The sequence below is a fragment of the Phocoena sinus genome, chromosome 15 (genome assembly GCF_008692025.1).
Source record: "Phocoena sinus isolate mPhoSin1 chromosome 15, mPhoSin1.pri, whole genome shotgun sequence".
Taxonomy (NCBI): domain Eukaryota; kingdom Metazoa; phylum Chordata; class Mammalia; order Artiodactyla; family Phocoenidae; genus Phocoena; species Phocoena sinus.
In genome coordinates this window covers 62,037,769-62,056,316 of record NC_045777.1, presented here as the reverse complement: position 1 = coordinate 62,056,316, position 18,548 = coordinate 62,037,769, and the positions used below count along the sequence as shown (strand labels likewise).

The window sequence follows — 18,548 nt, the reverse complement described above, 5'->3', positions numbered from 1 at the left end:
TCTCTGGTCAACCTAAGGTCATTCGCTTCACTACAGAGCAGGACAAGTCTACCTTGTTCACTGTTAGCTCACTAGTGCCTGATACAGTGCCTGGCACAGCGTAAGAGCCAAATCAGTTTGTTGAAAGGAGAACGAATGAACGAGTGAATGGAGTGAATGAATAGACAAACACATTTCAAAATCATTTGTTTTTTCCATTGATTTTTTTGAGCTGTAGTTAAATATGGTCTTTCCTGAGTCGTTTAGACACCTTGGTTTGTTACAAAATTTTTATGATAAATGGTTACTTCTGCTAATGCATTGTTTAAAAAATTCTGTTCAGGAATTCCATACTTAAACCAGGAAGAAGAAAGACAGTTAAGAGAGCAGTATGATGAAAAACGTTTACAGTCCAATGGCGCAGGCGCTTTGTCGTACACGTCTCCTAACACCTCAAAATGTCCCGTGACGATTCCTGAGGATCAGAAGAAGTTTATCGACCAAGTGGTGTAAGTTCCTAAACTGAAACCAAACGTGTGTTGAGTCACGTGTCTTGGAGCAGGGCTGACGTCTGTATCTCAGGCTCGTGCTTCACGTGCACAGTGCACACAGAGGTGTGATGTCTGAGGGGCAGGATTTAGCTGTGGTGTATCTGAGTTTGTGTCACAGCTGTCAACTGTAAATCGAGTTCTGTATACCGTACTTAGACTTCCCATGTGTCGCCAGGCAAGAGACTATCTTGGCCAAGTGGTCAGACCTGCGTGAACCACGGGCCTGACAGCCACCGTCCAGTCCCCATGAAAGCAGAGGCCCATCCAGATATTTGCAACACATCCATGTTTTTTTCTCTTGCAGTGAAGTTTCTGACAAGCAAACGTGCCCTCGGAGGAGCATCTGGTTTTGCTCTGTTTAGCTGTCAGTATAACTGCTTTACTAGGAAAGTAAAAATGCAAATCATTTGTATTGCTGAATCCTGGAGAAGTTGTTGAGAACTCATTAATAACAGCAACAAATGCCAAAATAAAGTATTTTTCTTTAAGCCTTACTGAACTAAAAAGTTATAACATGATTTGGTAGAATTACAGTGTCGTATGTTCTTGTATTTGGATTGCTTTTGGGTATGATGATTCTGCTGGTTGACAGCTTCATTCCTTAATGATGCTGATGGTCATGTTTTTATTCTAATTCCTCAGAGAGAAAATAGAAGATTTATTACAAAGTGAAGAAAACAAGAGCTTGGATTTAGAGCCATGTACTGGGTCAGTTGCCCTGAATATTTTCATGTGTACTTTTTTTGGAAAGGTAGATGATTTCTGGCATGTGCTCCATTTGGTTGCTTAAAAATGCTTTCATAAATAGTCTTTTTATTATAGGTATGTTCCCAATATTTCAGCACTAACTTTAGCATTAACAGAATTGGGACCATGGTATATAGAGACACTGAATGAATGCTTTGTTCCATCCTGGAGGGGAGAAAACTGTTGTGCACCTTTGCTTTAAGTCATGCTCAAGAGTGGCATCATTATTGTAGCCTCGACTTGTGCTTCATACATAAAGGCTTCAGAAGAGCAGAATTTACTGTCAGGCTACTCCTGTCCTTTTTTTTTTTGCTGTACGCGGGCCTCTCACTGTTGTGGCCTCTTCCGTTGTGGAGCACAGGCTCTGGACGTGCAGGCTCAGCGGCCATGGCTCACGGGCCCAACTGCTCCGCGGCATGTGGGACCTTCCCAGACCGGGGCATGAACCCGTGTCCCCTGCATCAGCAGGTGGACTCTCAGCCACTGCGCCACCAGGGCAGCCCTACTCCTATCCTTTTAATTTCTCTCTGCAGTAAAAAACATCAGTGTTTCATAGAGTCAGTGACTGAAACAGCCTGCTTTCCTTCCTTTTACTTTGTGACTAGCTTCACAGAAGTGTTTTAATACATCTGTCTACTTAAAACTCTTCATACAGCCACAGGAAGTAATACCTTGGTTAGACAAGAACTTCTGCCTCTTCTATAAAGGCAGTATAATAATAATAAAGAGCATTTCGATGAAGAAAAGTGGTGAGGAATCCTCCCACCTCAAACATCCTGTCTGCTCTTGTTTGCACATTACCTGTCACTTCTGATGAAGTCTCCTTTAAAAATTAAATATTTTTCTCAATTTGAAAAAGAATAAATACATGTATATGAATAACTCAATCACTTTGCTCTACACCTGAAACCAACTCAGCATTGTTAATCAACTATACTCCAATATGAAATAAAAAGTTAAAAAAATTTCAGTCCATCTTTATTTATTTATTTTATCCATTATTATTATCATTGTTATTTTTAATTTAATGTATTTTTGGCTGCATTGGGTCTTTGTTGCTGCACGTGGGCTTTCTCTAGTTGCGGTAAGCGGGGGCTACTCTTTGTTGCAGTGCGTGGGCTTCTCTTGTTGCAGAGCACGGGCTCTAGGAGCGCAGGCTTCAGTAGTTGTGGTGCGCAGGCTCAGTAGTTGTGGCGCACGGGCTAGTTACTCTGTGGCATGTGAGATCTTCTTGGACCAGGGATCGAACCCATGTCCCCTACACTGGCAGGCAGTTTCCCATCCACTGTGCCACCAGGGAAATCCCCAATCCATCTTCTAAAAAAAAAAAAAAAAAATTAAATGTCTTTCCCAACCAGTGCTTGGTCAGTTTGAATTTTCCTTTAATGAGCCAAAATTAATACCTTTTCATTTGTTTTTATAGGTTCCAAAGAAAACTAATTTATCAGACTTTGAGCTGGAAGTAAGTGTTTATATTATACACGAGAGTTCTGTGAGGGACCCAGGATTTAAAAACTAAATGTAATTTTTTAGCTCTTATTTCATTTTTGATATTCTGCAGTTCTTGGTGATTTGACCATACCGTGTTCTTGGGCAGTGCTTTATTTTGTTATTGTTTTCCCCTAATTTCTTAAGTTGAATACCCACTTAATTTATTTCATACCCACTTAATTTATTTCCTTGTTATTCCTTCTTAGTAGATGTTGTAAAGCCTTTACAATTTTCTTTTAACTGTCACTTTGGCCTGTCCATTAACTTCTGGATGTGTAGTGTTTTTGTTCTTTGAAGGTATCAATATATGGTAAAGATTTGGTTTTAAGACCTGGGAAATACTCAGGTGAATGCTTTTTCTAAAACAGGGGTTAGGCCATGGGTAGGTTTCAGGAGGCCTATGAATCCCCTGAAACAATATCCAAAACTGTGTGTGTGTATTTTTCTGGCGGTGTTTCTGTTGGTTTAATTATATTTTCAAGTGGATCTCTAACTCAAAAATTGAGTATCAGGATTAGACAGATGGATGTTTGCACTTGACTTTGTTTGGGGTTCTTGTTCTTTCGTTAGAGTCTGCCAGTGGCATGTATACTGGGAATTTACTTTGACCAAAACAGGAAAAGGGCCATTGTTGTTTGACCAGGCTCCTTTCCTCTCACGTTATCCTTGCCACGTACTCCACCCGCGTTCCAGATTCCTCTCCTGGGCAGATGAAACTACTGTGCCAGATTACAGCAGAGTTACTCATCTCACGTCTCCCCTGTGCATGCCCCAGATCATCCAAAGAGACCTTCAGAATTTTACTTAGGAAGTAAACATTGTGATATTTAGAAGCAAGATTTGACAGTGTAGTAATGAGTTGACTGTATTACGGGATGCCTGACATTTCAGAAGATGCCTAAGTCCTAAAAATATTAATTTGAAATCAGTTACATTCCTGTGTTTTGTTTTGTTTTTTTTTTTTTTTTGCGGTACGTGGGCCTCTCACTGTTGTGGCCTCTCCCGTTGCGGAGCACAGGCTCCGGACGCGCAGGCTCAGCGGCCATGGCTCACGGGCCAAGCCGCTCCACAGCATGTGGGATCTTCACGGACTGGGGCATGAACCCATGTCCCCTGCATCGGCAGGCAGACTCTCAACCACTGCGCTACCAGGGAAGCCCACATTCCTGTGTTTTAAGAGGAGAGAGAGGGAAACATTTAGCAGCTGAAATTACTCTAAAGTCTTCCTAGTAGTGGTATTTATTTCATACTTAATAAAACTTAATGAAATTATGGCTATGTAGTTGTTTTTAAAATACTTAGGGTTTTAGCTATTGTCTCATCTACTGATGTCATGTTTTCTTTCTTTTCTTTAGGTATCCCAAAGGCATTCATGTTGAGACTTTAGAAACTGAAAAGGTAACCTCAAGAATTATCCAGGGCCAACATCAAACGCATGAAACCCATGCAACAATATGCAAATGCAAAATGCAATCAAATCGAGCAGTTGAAAGTCAGAGTTTACTCCTTGGCTCTGCTACATATGAACTGGGTGACACTGGGCAAGTCATTTCCCCTCTGCCAGCCTCGTTTTCCTCATTTGTGCATTGGGCATGAGCATGGTAATGAGCTATACCTATCTCACAGCTTTTTAAAAGATAGTTATCAAGTGGGTAGATGGAAGTGAACATGCTTTGTAAACTTGAAAGTATGCAAATGTTAGTACATGTTCTTAATCCTCACAGAAAGCTGATATACATGGTATCCATGTAATAATTGCTTCCTGTTATGTGGCCAAGTAAAATTAAATTTTAGAATCTGGGGCATAAACATAGCTATCATCATGTACTCCCAGGGTGCAGTGATAGAACTGTGATGGGTAAAGGTGGGCTGATGGTGAGCTAATAGTGCGTTCCTTCTACAGAATTTTAGAATTTAGTTCTTGTTGTTAAGTCAGATGTCTAATTAAATAAGAGATTAAGTAAATTAAGTCTTGCTAGAAGAAAAATCTCAAACTTTGACACAGGAGGTTTTGTAGTATATTTGATTGATACAAAATGCAGTATGTGAGAAAGAAGGTGCTGGTTATCTGACAAGTTACCAGAAAATCCAGGATTTTTTTTTTTTTTTTTCCTTTTTTTTGGCCATACCACACGGCTTGTGGGATTTTAGTTTCCCGACCAGGGATTGAACCTGGTCCCTTGGCAGTGAGAGCCTGGAAGCCTAACCACTGGACCACCAGGGAATTCCCCAGGATTTTTTTCTTATGTTAATGAAATGTAGAAATTTTTTTATCGAGGTGTGGTTAACTTACAATATTACAGTTTCAGGTGTACAACATAGTGATTCAACATTTTTATAGATTATATAGAAATTATTTTAAAAACAACTATTTAGAAATTCATGTTCAAATGCAGCATCTTAGTGTTCATTATGGAGTGTCTTATTCTCACAGTCTGTTGATATTTATAATTGTCTTTTGGGGTGATTAATAAACCATGGGAAAATGTCACAGAAACACGGAGGTGGAATTTTGGTTTGTAAAGCATCAACTCAACTTTTGGTGGCATTTCAAAATACTTTCAGTGTGTTTAGCCCATGAAGGACTGTGCAGTGAGAAAAATTGTACTTCTCCTGGTAGCAGAATCTGAATTTTGGGGGGTAGGGGTCAGGTAGCTTCCAGAAAATTGTATATCTGCTTTATGTCTTTTAGAAAGAGCGCTATATTGTTATCAGCAAAGTAGATGAAGAAGAACGTAAAAGAAGAGAGCAGCAGAAACACGCTAAGGAACAGGTGATTGGATTATGTTCATTTCCTTTGGGTGAGAAATGGCTACAGAGTTGTAGATCCTGTGATAGATTCAATTTAATGAATATTTTTCTACTAGAGAAGAATCGAATTGGTAGCAAAACCTGGAAGAGAATGAGGGGAACCTAAGGTTAAGTAATTAGATGCAGCCAACAAAGTGAGGCTGGCATCATGGTTGACCAGTCTTCACTTCCATGAAGCAGTCTTGGAGAAGGAATTAGTGGTTATCATTTAGATTGTGTGTCACTGAGCTTCACAGCCCATTAACTAATCTTGCTGTGTCTAACTTCAGGCACAGTTACTAGTTTTCCTAAAACAAAGTTTAGGTGATACGATTTGACAGATTAGGATGCATGGTCATATTTGCATCGTTGGAACCTCACCCTGGTTGTCCTCTGGAGATGGGATTCGAGTAAGTCTGGAGGCATGGAGACCAGTTCAGCTGCGGAGTAACCAGCTAAGAGATGTCAGTGTCCTGGAATAGGAAAGTTAGTAGCAGTTTAGGTGGAATCTGGCCATCTTTAGAAGGTAACGTCAGTGGAATTTGTGATTGGATGTGGGTGGTGAAAGACGAAGGCAGAAGAAAGAAGATGCTCAGGCCAGGAAGTTGGGCAGCTGGGCAGGCTGACATCAGTCCACTTAGATGGGGTGGCGGAGTGGTGTTGGTGGGGGGGCGCAGGTGGAGGAGGCCAGGAGTGGGTTTGGACGAGGGTGGACATCCAGCTCACCCATGCATAAAGCAGGGCCACATCAGACTAATGCAACCAGGAAAGACACAGCAAGCCTCTGTTAGATTTAGACAGTTTATGACTTAGAGAAGGTGACAGCTACACGTGGTGCTTGTCCCACAAACCAAAAAGACAGCACTGAAACAAAAGGGGCCAGGTGACTGCAGAGTGAGCTGTGGATGCCCCATCGCCGAGCAGCCAACTCTAGACTGCGGCTAAGTGCTTTCATACTCTGTAGCTGTATTCTGAAAAGGCGGTGGGGCAGGAAGCCCCAGGCCTCATCAGAACCTGGGCAGCAGTGAGAAACTGTCTCATGACAGCCTCCCAGGCGACAGAGGGAGGTGGCCTCCCATCCTCTCCTGGGGTGTTCCATCCAGATGCACATTAGTTACATCTCAAGCCTTTGCCTGTGTGGACTATCTGGATATGTGCAAGGTCACCAGGATACCGTGGTAGGGCTGTACCCCTATAGTGGACAAAGGTGTTACATTCTGCTTTTGAGCAGATGAGGTTTTCGATGTTTTGGGGGCATCTGAGCATTGGTGTCCTGTCAGCAGATTGTCGTGCTGGAGTGCAGGAGAGGGGTAAGGGCTGGACTTTGTTGTTGTTGGCAGAGAGACCGGGACAGGATGAGAGCACCTATCATATGCATGAGGAAGGAGCAGAGGGCCCAGGGTCGGATCCTGAGGACCACCAGCATCTGAGTGATGGGCAGAAGTGCAAAAATGTGCCTGAGGTTATTGTGACACAGCAGCCAAGGGGAAGAGTGTTTGAAGAAGGGGATGTTGACAGGGTCTGATGCTCTTGAGAAGTAGAATGAGGACTGAGACATAGCCATTGGGTTTAGCCTTGGGAGTAGGTTTTTTTCTTCTTTTTTAAAGAACATTCTTTAAAAAGTTAAAATAATTTTAATTCTGGTAAAATGTATAACATAAACTTTACCATCTTAACCATTTTAAACTGTACAGTTTTGTACTGTAAAATATATTCACACTGTTGTGCAACTGTCACCACCGTCCATCTCCAGAACTCCTTTCATCCTGCAAAACTGAAACTCTGTACCCATTAAACAATAACTTCCCATTCCCCCATCCCCCATCCTCTGGCAACCACCATTCTACTTTCTGCCTCTGTCAATTTGACTGCTCTAGGTGCCTCATGTAAGTGGAACCGTACCGTATTTGTCTGTTACTGGCTTAGTTCACTTAGCATAATGTCATTTAGGTTCATCTGTATTGTAGCATGTGACAGAATTTCCATTCTTTTTAAAGGCTGAATAATATCGTATGTACTACATTTTGTTTATCCGTTTATCCGCTGTTGGACACTTGTGTTGCTTCTACCTTTTGGTTCTCGTGAATAATGCTGCTCTGCACATGGGTGTACAAGTATCTCTTTGAGTCCTCGCAGTTCTTTGGGGCACATACCCAGGAGTGGGATTGCTGGCTCGTATGGTAGCTCTGTTTCTAATTTTTTGAGGACCAGCCACACTTTTCCACAGTGACTGCACCACTTTACATTCCTACCAACAGGGCACAAGTGTTCCAATTTCTCCACATCCCTGCCAACGCTTGTTAGACTTGAGAGTAGTTTAAAGAGGTGAGCAACTTCAGTGAGGGTGAAGTGGGGGAGCAGGGGGCTTGCGGGTCCCTGGGAGTTGAACTGGACCTAGTGAGTGGAGAGGAGTCTTTAAGGAATTTAGCTGTGAAGGGACAAGAAGGAGAGTGGTTGCGTGGAGCTCAGATTAAAGGAAAGGGTTTCAAGATAGGAGAGAAATTGAGCCCATTTAAGTGCATTGGGAATAAAACAGGAGAGAAGAAACTGAATGGGGATGAGTCTCAGTGCTGTGCTTTAAAAATTTTATAAAAATGCATTTGACCAGGAAAAAAGAGTCTGAACATTCTTGATTTGACAGTCAGCTGCTGGGTGGGTCACCTCAGAATTGAATTCAGTATTGAGTTTGGCCAGCAGGTGGCAGCTTTTAAAAGTTTGTGTTTCTAAGGCAACTTGAGAGACTAGGAAATTTCAACAGTCGATGGGAAGTGATGGGTAAACCCTAGCACTGTTATTTTAGTAACTAATGAATAATTTGCCACTTTGCTCATTTTAAAACAGAAGAAAGGTATGTGCATAGGTCATTTCAGATGCAGTTGTTTGGGGTGATAGACACAAAGCATGTGAAACTAAAGCTATCTAACTCCATATAAAACTTCAGTCTTTTTTTTTTTTGCCTAGATTTTAACCCGTTCAAATAAGCAATATGTATACGTCAATACTGGTTTTTTTGTTTTGTTTTTAAATTAGGAAGAACTGAATGATGCTGTGGGGTTTTCTAGAGTCATTCATGCCATTGCTAATTCGGTAAGTGAACCAGACTTTTTAACTCATTTCATGAACATAACATTTAAGGTGAAATGCCCAGTTATCATTGCACATTAATCATCTGGTCACGTTTAGATTGTTTACCTGGTCTGGAGGGAGAAGTTAGCACTTCATAAAGACAGATTGTTGTTATGAGGCGCTTAGTGTGACATCGTGATTGTGGAATTATATCCAAACCACTTTTTTAGAAAGCATTTCTTGTAAAACGCAGGGGAGGATTATACAGTGACAGCCTTATGTGGCTCCATGGAACCAATATTTATTATTCTCAAAACCAATAAGAAGCAGAATAACAAACTAAAGAATATGGTGAGAAACAATCTAGTGTTTGAAACGTTTTATTCCTTAATTAGAAGAATCTAGAAGGTAAAAATAATTGTATTGAGTTCTCTGCATAACTGTGATTGAATCTTCTATCTCATAGCCTTAATAACATTTGATACATTTAAAAAAATGTGTTGACCATTTGTGTTAATATGCTGGAGGGTTCTGTAATAGATAGGATAGACATTTCCCCTTGTTTCGTAAATCCTTTCAGGAAAGAGGCACCCACATCTTGAATAGATTAAACTGGGTCTTGCTGCTGGTTGTTTTGTGAGTTATGCATCCGAGTCAGACTGCTTGCCTGGATGCTAAGTTGCCTGGAATCCAAGACTTTTCTTTACTTGAGTAGCTGGCCTAGGGAGAAGAAGTTGTTCCCCTGCAGGAGGAATCATCCTGTCCCTTAGATGCTGAACTCTGCATCAGGGAAGCTTTATGGCCAGACTCCAGGAGTCCATGAATATCTCACGACCAGGTGCAGGCTTGTCAAACAGGAGCATCTGAGGAGAGGCAGCCACTGTCTCCCGTGGGGGCGGGGGGCTGTGGCCAGTAAACAGAAGTTAGAGAGCCTTGTGAAGGAGGAGGGCTGGCTCACCTGGAGCTCTTTCGCTCAAGTAAGTGACGTCATAAGAACGGAATAGAAAGTTGGATGAGCCTGGAGAAAAACCAAGGTGTGAGTCTCTTGAGAAGTGGCTAAGATTACGGGTATCCAGAAAAGCAGAGAGGAGTCACATTTGCTTACATGATACGCTCTTAGCAACCTTTAGAGCAGTGGTTGATTTGACTGAGGCTGTCCGTGAAACACAGAGATGTGGGGTGGCAGTTGGCTTTGAGCCCTCTTATAGCCACTGTGAGGGTTTAGGTAGCTTTTCCAAGATTGGGATGTTTGTTTGCCTTGTACAAACAATTTGGAAAACTTAGCCTGCTGTGCCTCTGTTTATTTTTTCTCTCTGTTGTCTCTCTTCTGCAGAGTGATTCATAGTATGTTGCTGACCATTGATAGTTCACGTCACAAAGCATACTGCGAGAAAAGCCCTATTTATTAGTGATCCAGACTTAAAATTTAAAAGTCACATACCTTAAAAATACTAACATAGTTAAACTCTGTAGAGCCAGTGAACAGTAGACTCTCTTTATATCAGATCAAATTCTTTTCCCATCACTCTTGGTAGTGAATCTGTTTTAAAAAATTTTGTATTTTTCACCCACAGAAAAGTTGCAAAACTGGTGCAGAGTTTCCATATATCCCTCACCTAGCTACCCCAACGTTATTATCTTACATAATATACGGTTATCAGAACCAGGAAATTAACATTGGTACAATATTATGAACTAATTTGAATTTCACCCTTTTCCACTAAGTCCTTTTTCTATTCACAATTCTATCAGGATCCCACATTGCATTTACTTGTTATTTCTCCTTAGTTTTGTGCAGTCTGTAATTTTCTTTGTCTTTTATAACCTTGATATATTTTAAAAAATATTTATTTATTTATTTGGCTATGTCAGGTGTTAGTTGCGACATGTGGGCTCTTCCTTGCGGCACTTGGGCTGCTCTGTAGGTGTGGTGCATGGGCTCCAGAGCGCGCAGGCTTAGTAGTTGCAGCACGTGGGCTCTCTAGGTGTGGTGCGTGGGCTCTAGAGCGCACAGGCTTAGTTGTCCCAGGCATGTGGGATCTTAGTTCCCCGACCAGGGGTCGAACCCATTTCCCCTGCATTGGAAGGCGGATTCTTAACCACTGGATCACCAGGAAAGTCCCAACCTTGATATTTTTAAAGTGTTGACTGTAATTTTGTCAGATGTCTCTCAGTTTGGATTTGTCTGATCTTTTCTCATGTTGGATTGAGGACATACATTGATTGAGGCAGGAATACCACAGAAATGACGGTTCATGATATTGACCTGAATCACTTGGTTTAGGTGATGTCTGCTGGATTTGTGCACTGTAGAGTTACTGTTGCCTCCTTTGTGACTGATATTTTGGGGGAGATACTTTGATTGAGACAAGGAAAATCCTGTGTTTTTTTGTTTGGGGTTTCTTTGGCCACACCACGTGGCATGCAAGAGTTCCCCCTTGCCCCCTGCGGTGGAAGCGCAGAGTCTTAACGACTAGACCACCAGGGAAGTCCCGAAAATCCTGTTTTTCATCAAGCTTTTGCCTGTAACCGTAGCATCTGTCGGTGGATCTTGCCTGCAGCCATTATTGCTGTGGTTTTCTAGTGGCGAGTCTGTGTTTCCCTCTTTCTTTCTCCATTCGTTCTTGGAATTCTTCTAGAAGGAAGAGCTGTCCCTGCTCCCCTGTTTATTTGTTAATTCTTTTTAAAATTTTTTTGGACTCAGGGAAATATATTTCATTCTACAGATTTTAATCTACTTTTTTTATTGTTTATTTTGGGGCTCAGATGGTACCACCTTGGCCATTGGAGTTTCTTCAGGTTGACTCCCCCTGGAACAAACCCCCACCTTTTTCTGAGCACCTCCTTACTTTCTGACATCACAAGATGTTCCAGACTCATCTTCTCTTTTCCCTGCCTCAGCTGTAGAATCAATGACTTCTCCAAGGAGCCCTGGTTCCTTTTATTGGAGAATGGTGTTTCGAAACCAAGATCTGGTCCTGGGCTACTACTGTGGTGTTAGTGCTTCTAGTTCCCCTCACTGGACAGAGCTAAGAATGATACACGTGTGTAACCATGCATGTATACGCACATTGATATTTCCCTGACATATATGTATATATATTTAAAAATGCCTTTATACTGATAGACCTCAGATTGTAGTCCAATACCACAGGGTTTCTTTTCTTTTTTTTTTAATTAATTAATTAATTAATTTAGTTTTGGCTGCGTTGGGTCTTTGTTGCTACGCGTGGGCTTTCTCTAGTTGCGGCTGCGGTGAGCGGGGCCTACTCTTCGTTGCTGTGCTCGGGCTTCTCATTGTGGTGGCTTCTCTTGCTGTGGAGCACAGGCTCTAGGCGCACAGGCTTCAGTAGCTGTGGCACACGGGCTTCAGTAGTTGTGGCTTGTGGGCGCACAGGCTCAGTAGTTGTGGTGCACGGGCTTAGTTGCTCCGTGGCATGTGGGATCTTCCCCGACCAGGGTTCGAACCTGTGTCCCCTGCATTGGCAGGCAGATTCTTAACCACTGTGCCACCAGGGAAGCCCAGGGTTTATTTTGAACCTACTCTCTTTTCTTATTTGTACATTTTTTTCTCCAGCATTGGGAAATGCAGTTCTTATTATATGCTGTTTTCATAGTTCTGTTCTTATCAGCCTCCTTCAGTGTTGTTGAGGGATTCATTTATGATACAGTTAGGTTCGTCTTCCAGGTTTGTATTCCATTTTGGGTTCCTTCCACGTCTTCTCTGTGGTTTTAATCAATATTTGGTATTTTAGCATTGTATAGGTGTTCAGAATGTGCCCACACACCGAGCCAAAAGGACGGCTTGTCTTTTGGATTTGGGAGATTTTGTGTAAAATTATTTATTTCAAATAATTATGTTTAGCTCTGTGAGTCAAGGAGTGTTACTCTGAAGGGCCACTGGGACATAGTGAAAAGCTCCACTGTAGTGACCAGATGCGTTATGTTAAAAATGCTGTCACCTGGCTAGCTAAATCCAAGTTGATATTCCGTTTTCGTAGTTTGATTTTTATCAAAATGGACCAATTTATTGCACATATATTATACCTTACTGGTTGAAAAGCAGTGAATTTCATTGGAAATATTTCAGAATGAGCCCCATGAATTTTGACATAGATAATAAAGGAAACGAAAACTCATTCTACTTAATAAAATTAGAAATTAGTTATTTTTACCTTTTAGCATTGTTATGAATGTATCTTTTGGAAATAAGTGAGTTGTTTTAAAGAATACACTCCGAAAATAGATATTTGGAGTTTGTTGACAAATTATTCGACAGTTCAAGGTACCTAGCATTTTCAGTTACTTTCTTGAGCTCTTCAATAAAAATTTTACTACTGATTCTTGTGGGTGGCAAGATGAATAAAAACCAGAGAAAAAAATCAATGAAATCAAAGTCATTTGGAGTTTTACTTTGCATTTTGGATTGAACACCAGAAGAGGAATGAAGTCAGCCCAAATTTCTTTATTTGCATATCTTTATACATTTTTTTCCCTTAGTGTCAAAAAGTAAGTTTAGTACAAAATCTTTATGGAACTGAACCATACATTTCACTCTCAAGTCCTGATATAATTTTGTACCAAGAAGTCTTTTCCTAATCTTGACTTTTTTTAGGGGAAACTTGTCATTGGACACAATATGCTCTTGGATGTCATGCACACAGTTCATCAGTTCTACTGCCCTCTGCCCTCGGTAAGTGACTTGTCAGCCTGTTTTAAAAATTCATGAGTCTTTATTACTGAGAAAGTGTTCTCTGCTGGGTGCCATTTCCTTGTCTGCAGCATGCTCCCAGAGGGACAGTCTCCTGAGCTTGGTTGTACATTTTTGAAGATACATACCTACAAGCCATTTTAAGGGATCTTTGGTCATCTGCCATAGCCGGAGCACGGTTAAACATTTGTTTCGTCGTGGCGCCAGTGGTTTGCTCAGTTAGTGCTGGGTGGGGGGTTCCTGGGCCGCAGGTGTGGTCTTCTAGTTTGGTATTGCTCACAGGAGAAATAGCAGGGCCGTTGAAGGTGGGGTGGTGCTAGAGGTCACCTAGACTGGATCAGGTTGTGCAAAAGTCTTGGTTACCTCTTTTGAGGCTGCTTCCCTTAGGTTCTCTGTTGACCTCGGTGTCTTTTTTTTTTTTTACTCTTGGAGCCAGGCCATCTCAGTGCACCAAAGCATGAGCTTTGGGAAAAGAGCTTCTCTTCTATCTCCTCCTCTTCTGCTCCTTGACTGCCCGTGGCCTCGTCTCGTTTGCCCCTTGTCACTGTGTCCTCTCCTCTCCTGTATTTTCTCTCCATATTTTCTGTCCTTTAGTCATCTCACCCACTTCCAGGACTTCAGCTGAAGACACCCACATCTTTTTCTCCAGCTGGGATCTCTCCTCAGATCTAGGTCGTAATTCATGCTGGACCCCACATGTGTCTACCTGGATAGCCTTCAGAATGAGAGGTGTTTAAAATTCACATGTTGCAAACAAGATGTGTAACTTAACACAACCTTTCTTTCCTTTAGTCTCCAATCCAGTTCTTTCTCCTGATTCCTTTACTATAAATGATGCCCAGTCACCAATACTGTTTTTAACATCGGTTTTGACCCTTCTTCTGTGCCCCAGATTTGGCCAGTTACAAAATACTGGCAATTTTGTCTCCGGGCTGTCTCTCACATCTGGATTATTGTCATTTCAAGTGGCAAGTAGCCTTATTTCTCATCTGGAGTTAGCAAAAAGAATCCAGGCAGGATTCTCTATCTCGCTTTAACCTTCATCCCATCCTTTAAACCAGAGGTTGGCAAACTTTTTCTATAAAGGGTCAGATAGTAAAATATTCGGGGCTTTCTAGGCTGGACGGTCTTTGTCAGGACTCTCAATAGTGCCACGGTAGCCTGAAAACTGCCATAGAATGCAGTGCATAAACAAATGGGTGTGGCTTTGTCCCAGTAAAATTTTATTTAAAAAATAGGTGATGGGCCAGATTTGGCCTGCAGGCCATGGTTTTCCAACCTCTGCTTTAAACTACCACCAGATTAATCTTTTATGACTTCTGGATTGGATGATACCTACTTTAGAGTTCAGTGCCTTTTATACATCTGCAAAGCCTCAGTTACTTCATATTTCTTACGAGACATCGTTCCATCAGCATCTTGATTACTTTTCTTTGGAAAAGTCCAACACAGCACAGCTCTGAATACAGCGGGTCTGTTGCTTCCCTTGTCCTACTTCTGCAACCTTCAGATTGTCCCTGCTTTTCATAACAACTGTATCGCCCTCTGGGACTCAAAGACATCATAGTTGTGAGTCTCAACACAAACATGATGGGTGTGAATTTGCATTGTGTACATCTAAAGAGCTACTGTTAATGTCAGATCATTCACTCCTTATTGGCCGAATGGTAGCAGTCTCTCTCACGACTTTTTGACCTTTAAAGCAGTGAAGGTATCTGTAAGGAAAGAGGAAAGTATTTAATACTGTGTTTATAGGTGTTTTGAACACCAAACAGAGCTTGGCATGTAAGATGCATTAAATATTGATTTAACAAATGCGAATCTTCCGACTGTGTCAGTTTTATAATCTCCTGATGTATGGCTCTGTTCACATCACTAACCCTGCTCAAAATTCTGAATTAATCCCTCATTCTTTGTTTTTCTATACAGTTGATTCTTTTTAGCCTGGCATATCAAGCTTTCTGTGATCTGGCCCAGCCTTCTTGTGTAATCTAGTCACTCGTTACCATCCTTTTTCTCAGCAAGATTGGCTCATTCTCGTTACCATCCTTATTCTCAGCAAGATTGGCTCATTTTTTCCCCTGGAAAGTGTCTTTGTATGTCTTTGGTTTGGGTATATAATTTCCTCCAACTTGAATTTTCTCTAGCTTTTCTCAATGTTTGCTATATATGGCTTTACCTGTCTTACCAAGGTCCAGCTTACGCCTCTTCTGTGAAGTTTTCCCTGCCTGCTGCCTTGCCCAAGAAGTGATCTTTCCTTTCTCTGAACTCCCACAGAAGTTCAGAGAAACTTCTTTTTGTTTGTGTACCTCTTTAGTTGCATAAATTTTCTTTACAACTTACTCCCCTTTTCCTTCTAGGTGATTCGCTCCTTGGACAAGGAATATAACCTTTATTTTTTTTTAATTTTATTTTTCTTACTTTTTGGCTGCGTTGGGTCTTTGTTGCTGTGCATGGGATTTCTTTAGTTGTGGCGAGCGGGGGCTACTCTTCATTGCGGTGCACGGGATTCTCATTGCAGTGGCTTCTCTTGCTGCACAGCATGTGCTCTAGGTGTGTGGGCTTCAGTAGTTGTGGCACTCGGGCTCAGTAGTTATGGATCGCGGGCTCTAGAGCGCAGGCTCAGTAGTTGTGGCACACGGACTTAGTTGCTCTGTGGCATGTGGGATCTTCCCGGACCAGCGATTGAACCCATGTCCCCTGCATTGGCAGGCGGATTCTTAACCACTGCACCACCAGGGAAGTCCTGGACAAGGAATATAATTTTTTTATTATCAGTGTCTAAATGCCTAGCATAGCACTTAGTATGTAAGCACTTAATAAATGTTATCTTGAATGTAACTAGTTTTGAATCAAATTCTACTAGAAAGAGCATATGATTTGTTGCAAAGTAGGAGGTGGGTTAGGTAAGCAGTTTCATCCCTTGCTTTATTACTCAGGTGACCTGAGTATGTTGTTTAACTTCTTTGTGTTCTGTCATTGTTGGAAGGAGAAAATGGTTTTCTTCCATCTACCTTTAGAAGAAGCGATGACAATAAAGAGCAAGACCTATTTAAAATGGTAGAACTTTTACATATGCTGTTTTCAAATGTTGCATTTAAAAGTATACTAAAGAATCCATATTTGGGGACAGCCTTTTAGGGGAGAATCTCCTTTTAAAAGTCTTCTTGGTATTTCATTCAGCATGACCTTTTAGAAGGCACTGGTTTAGAACTCTACTGTATGCTGCTGGCCGTGGAAGTTGCCATAATTCTATTTTTTTTTTGCTTGTGAGGCTTTGTAATGGTATTGAGAGGTTACAGTCTTTATTGCATTTTTGTGTGACTTAGCATTGAAACCACTTATTCATGTATTGTTCATTAATTTAATGATAGCCATTGAAAAGCTGGTAAATATTTCAAGCTAGCTAAATAGTCTGTATTTACAGGCTTGAAAAGCTAATGGGAAATGGCAGTTGCCTATGAAGCATGAATAACACTGAAGAGAAGTATAGTTACAAAGGGTCAGGAGTATGACTGTGCAGTACAGTGTGGCAATTATGTATGTAAATGAGTTAATTCAAAATGAGAGCAATCTCATTTCAGCTCTAGACTTCCTGAGCAAATAAACTTGGGAAATGAATTGTCTAATTTAGGCACTTGCTATTGGTGCCACTTAAGCAGTTTTCTGAGTGGTTAAACAAGAATCATGTGTGTTGGAAAGTCTGTGTTTTAGTGGCCATTTTAACCAGTATTTCAGTGGTGTTTGCATTAAAAGTGTAACCTAATTTACAATATGTCTATTTCCTGCATGAACCGCTTTATTTTATTTTTAAAAAATTTTTAATGAAGTATAGTTGATGTACAGTGTGTGTTAATTTCTGCTGTACAGCAAAGTGACTTGGTTATACATATATATATTCCTTTTCATATTCTTTTCCATTATGGGTTATCACAGGATATTGTGAACCATTTTATTTATTTATTTATTTTTTATTTTTATTTTTTATTTTATTTTTATTTTATTTTTATTTTTTTTTGCGGTACGCGGGCCTCTCACTGCTGTGGCCTCTCCCGTTGCGGAGCACAGGCTCCGGACGCACAGGCTTAGCTGCCATGGCTCACAGGCCCAGCTGCTCCGCAGCATGTGGGATCTCCCCGGACTGGGGCACAAACCCGTGTCCCCTGCATCGGCAGGCGGACTCTCAACCACTGCGCCACCAGGGAAGCCCCTGAACCATTTTATTTAAATAACTCTACTAGTCTCACTATTATGATGAGTTGTGTAACAGAGCTATTACCCACAGTTTTCTACATATAATAGAAACCTTTTTTCCCCTATTTCAACCATAAAATGTTCATATTTGTCTATTTTGGTTATGCAGAAGTTTAATATCAGGTCATATGATTCCCAGTCAGTGAGGAAATTGACAAGATTTTTAGAAAGTAATTATTAAGATATGGGCCTGACAGTTTAGCCTAAAGGGCCTGTTTGAGGTATCAGTGTTTGAGAAGAGAGCTATGGGACTTTAAATATTTATGTTTTAAATATTGTGAGTGTATGAGTAAAATCATAACAGGTCATCCTCTTGTTTTCTAGGACTTAAATGAGTTTAAGGAGATGACAACATGTGTCTTCCCCAGGTAAGCTTTCTTTGAGGATTTGTCTTTCATTTATTTTTATTATTATTATTATTTTTAAATAATTTATTTATTTTATTTATTTTTGGCTGCGTTGGGTCTTCATTGCTGCATGCAGACTTTCTCTAGTTGTGGCGAGCGGGGGCTATTCTTCCTTGCGGTGCGCGGGCTTCTCATTGTTGTGGCTTCTCTTGTTGCGGAGCACGGGCTCTAGGCACGCAGGCTTCAGTAGTTGTGGCACGTGGGCTTCTGTAGTTGTGGCTCATGGGCTCTAGAGCGCAGCCTCAGTAGTTGTGGTGCATGGGCTTAGTTGCTCTGCGGCATGTGCGATCTTCCTGGACCAGGGCTCGAACTGTGTCCCCTGCATTGGCAGGCGGATTCTTTTTTTTCCTTTTTTTTTTTTTTTTTTTTGCGGAGCACAGGCTCCAGACGCGCAGGCTCAGCGGCATGTGGGATCTTCCCGGACCGGGGCACGAACCCGTGTCCCCTGCATCGGCAGGCGGACTCCCAACCACTGCGCCACCAGGGAAGCCCTGGCAGGCGGATTCTTAACCATTGCGCCACCAGGGAAGCCCCTGTCTTTCATTTAAAACA

At 41.5% G+C, this 18,548-nt stretch overlaps 1 protein-coding gene across 2 annotated transcripts in view; it reads left to right on the top strand.

Moving 5' to 3' along the window:
- The window catches only part of PARN (poly(A)-specific ribonuclease), a 170,222-nt gene that overhangs the window by 15,009 nt on the left and 136,665 nt on the right, over window positions 1–18,548 (top strand). For both annotated transcript variants that reach the window (XM_032606603.1, XM_032606604.1), the window contains exons 7-14: window positions 323–488; window positions 1,173–1,238; window positions 2,701–2,739; window positions 4,124–4,166; window positions 5,461–5,541; window positions 8,589–8,645; window positions 13,240–13,317; window positions 17,914–17,957. In XM_032606603.1, the coding sequence (XP_032462494.1) occupies window positions 323–488; window positions 1,173–1,238; window positions 2,701–2,739; window positions 4,124–4,166; window positions 5,461–5,541; window positions 8,589–8,645; window positions 13,240–13,317; window positions 17,914–17,957 (574 nt within the window). The remainder of the gene's footprint in view (window positions 1–322; window positions 489–1,172; window positions 1,239–2,700; window positions 2,740–4,123; window positions 4,167–5,460; window positions 5,542–8,588; window positions 8,646–13,239; window positions 13,318–17,913; window positions 17,958–18,548) is intronic.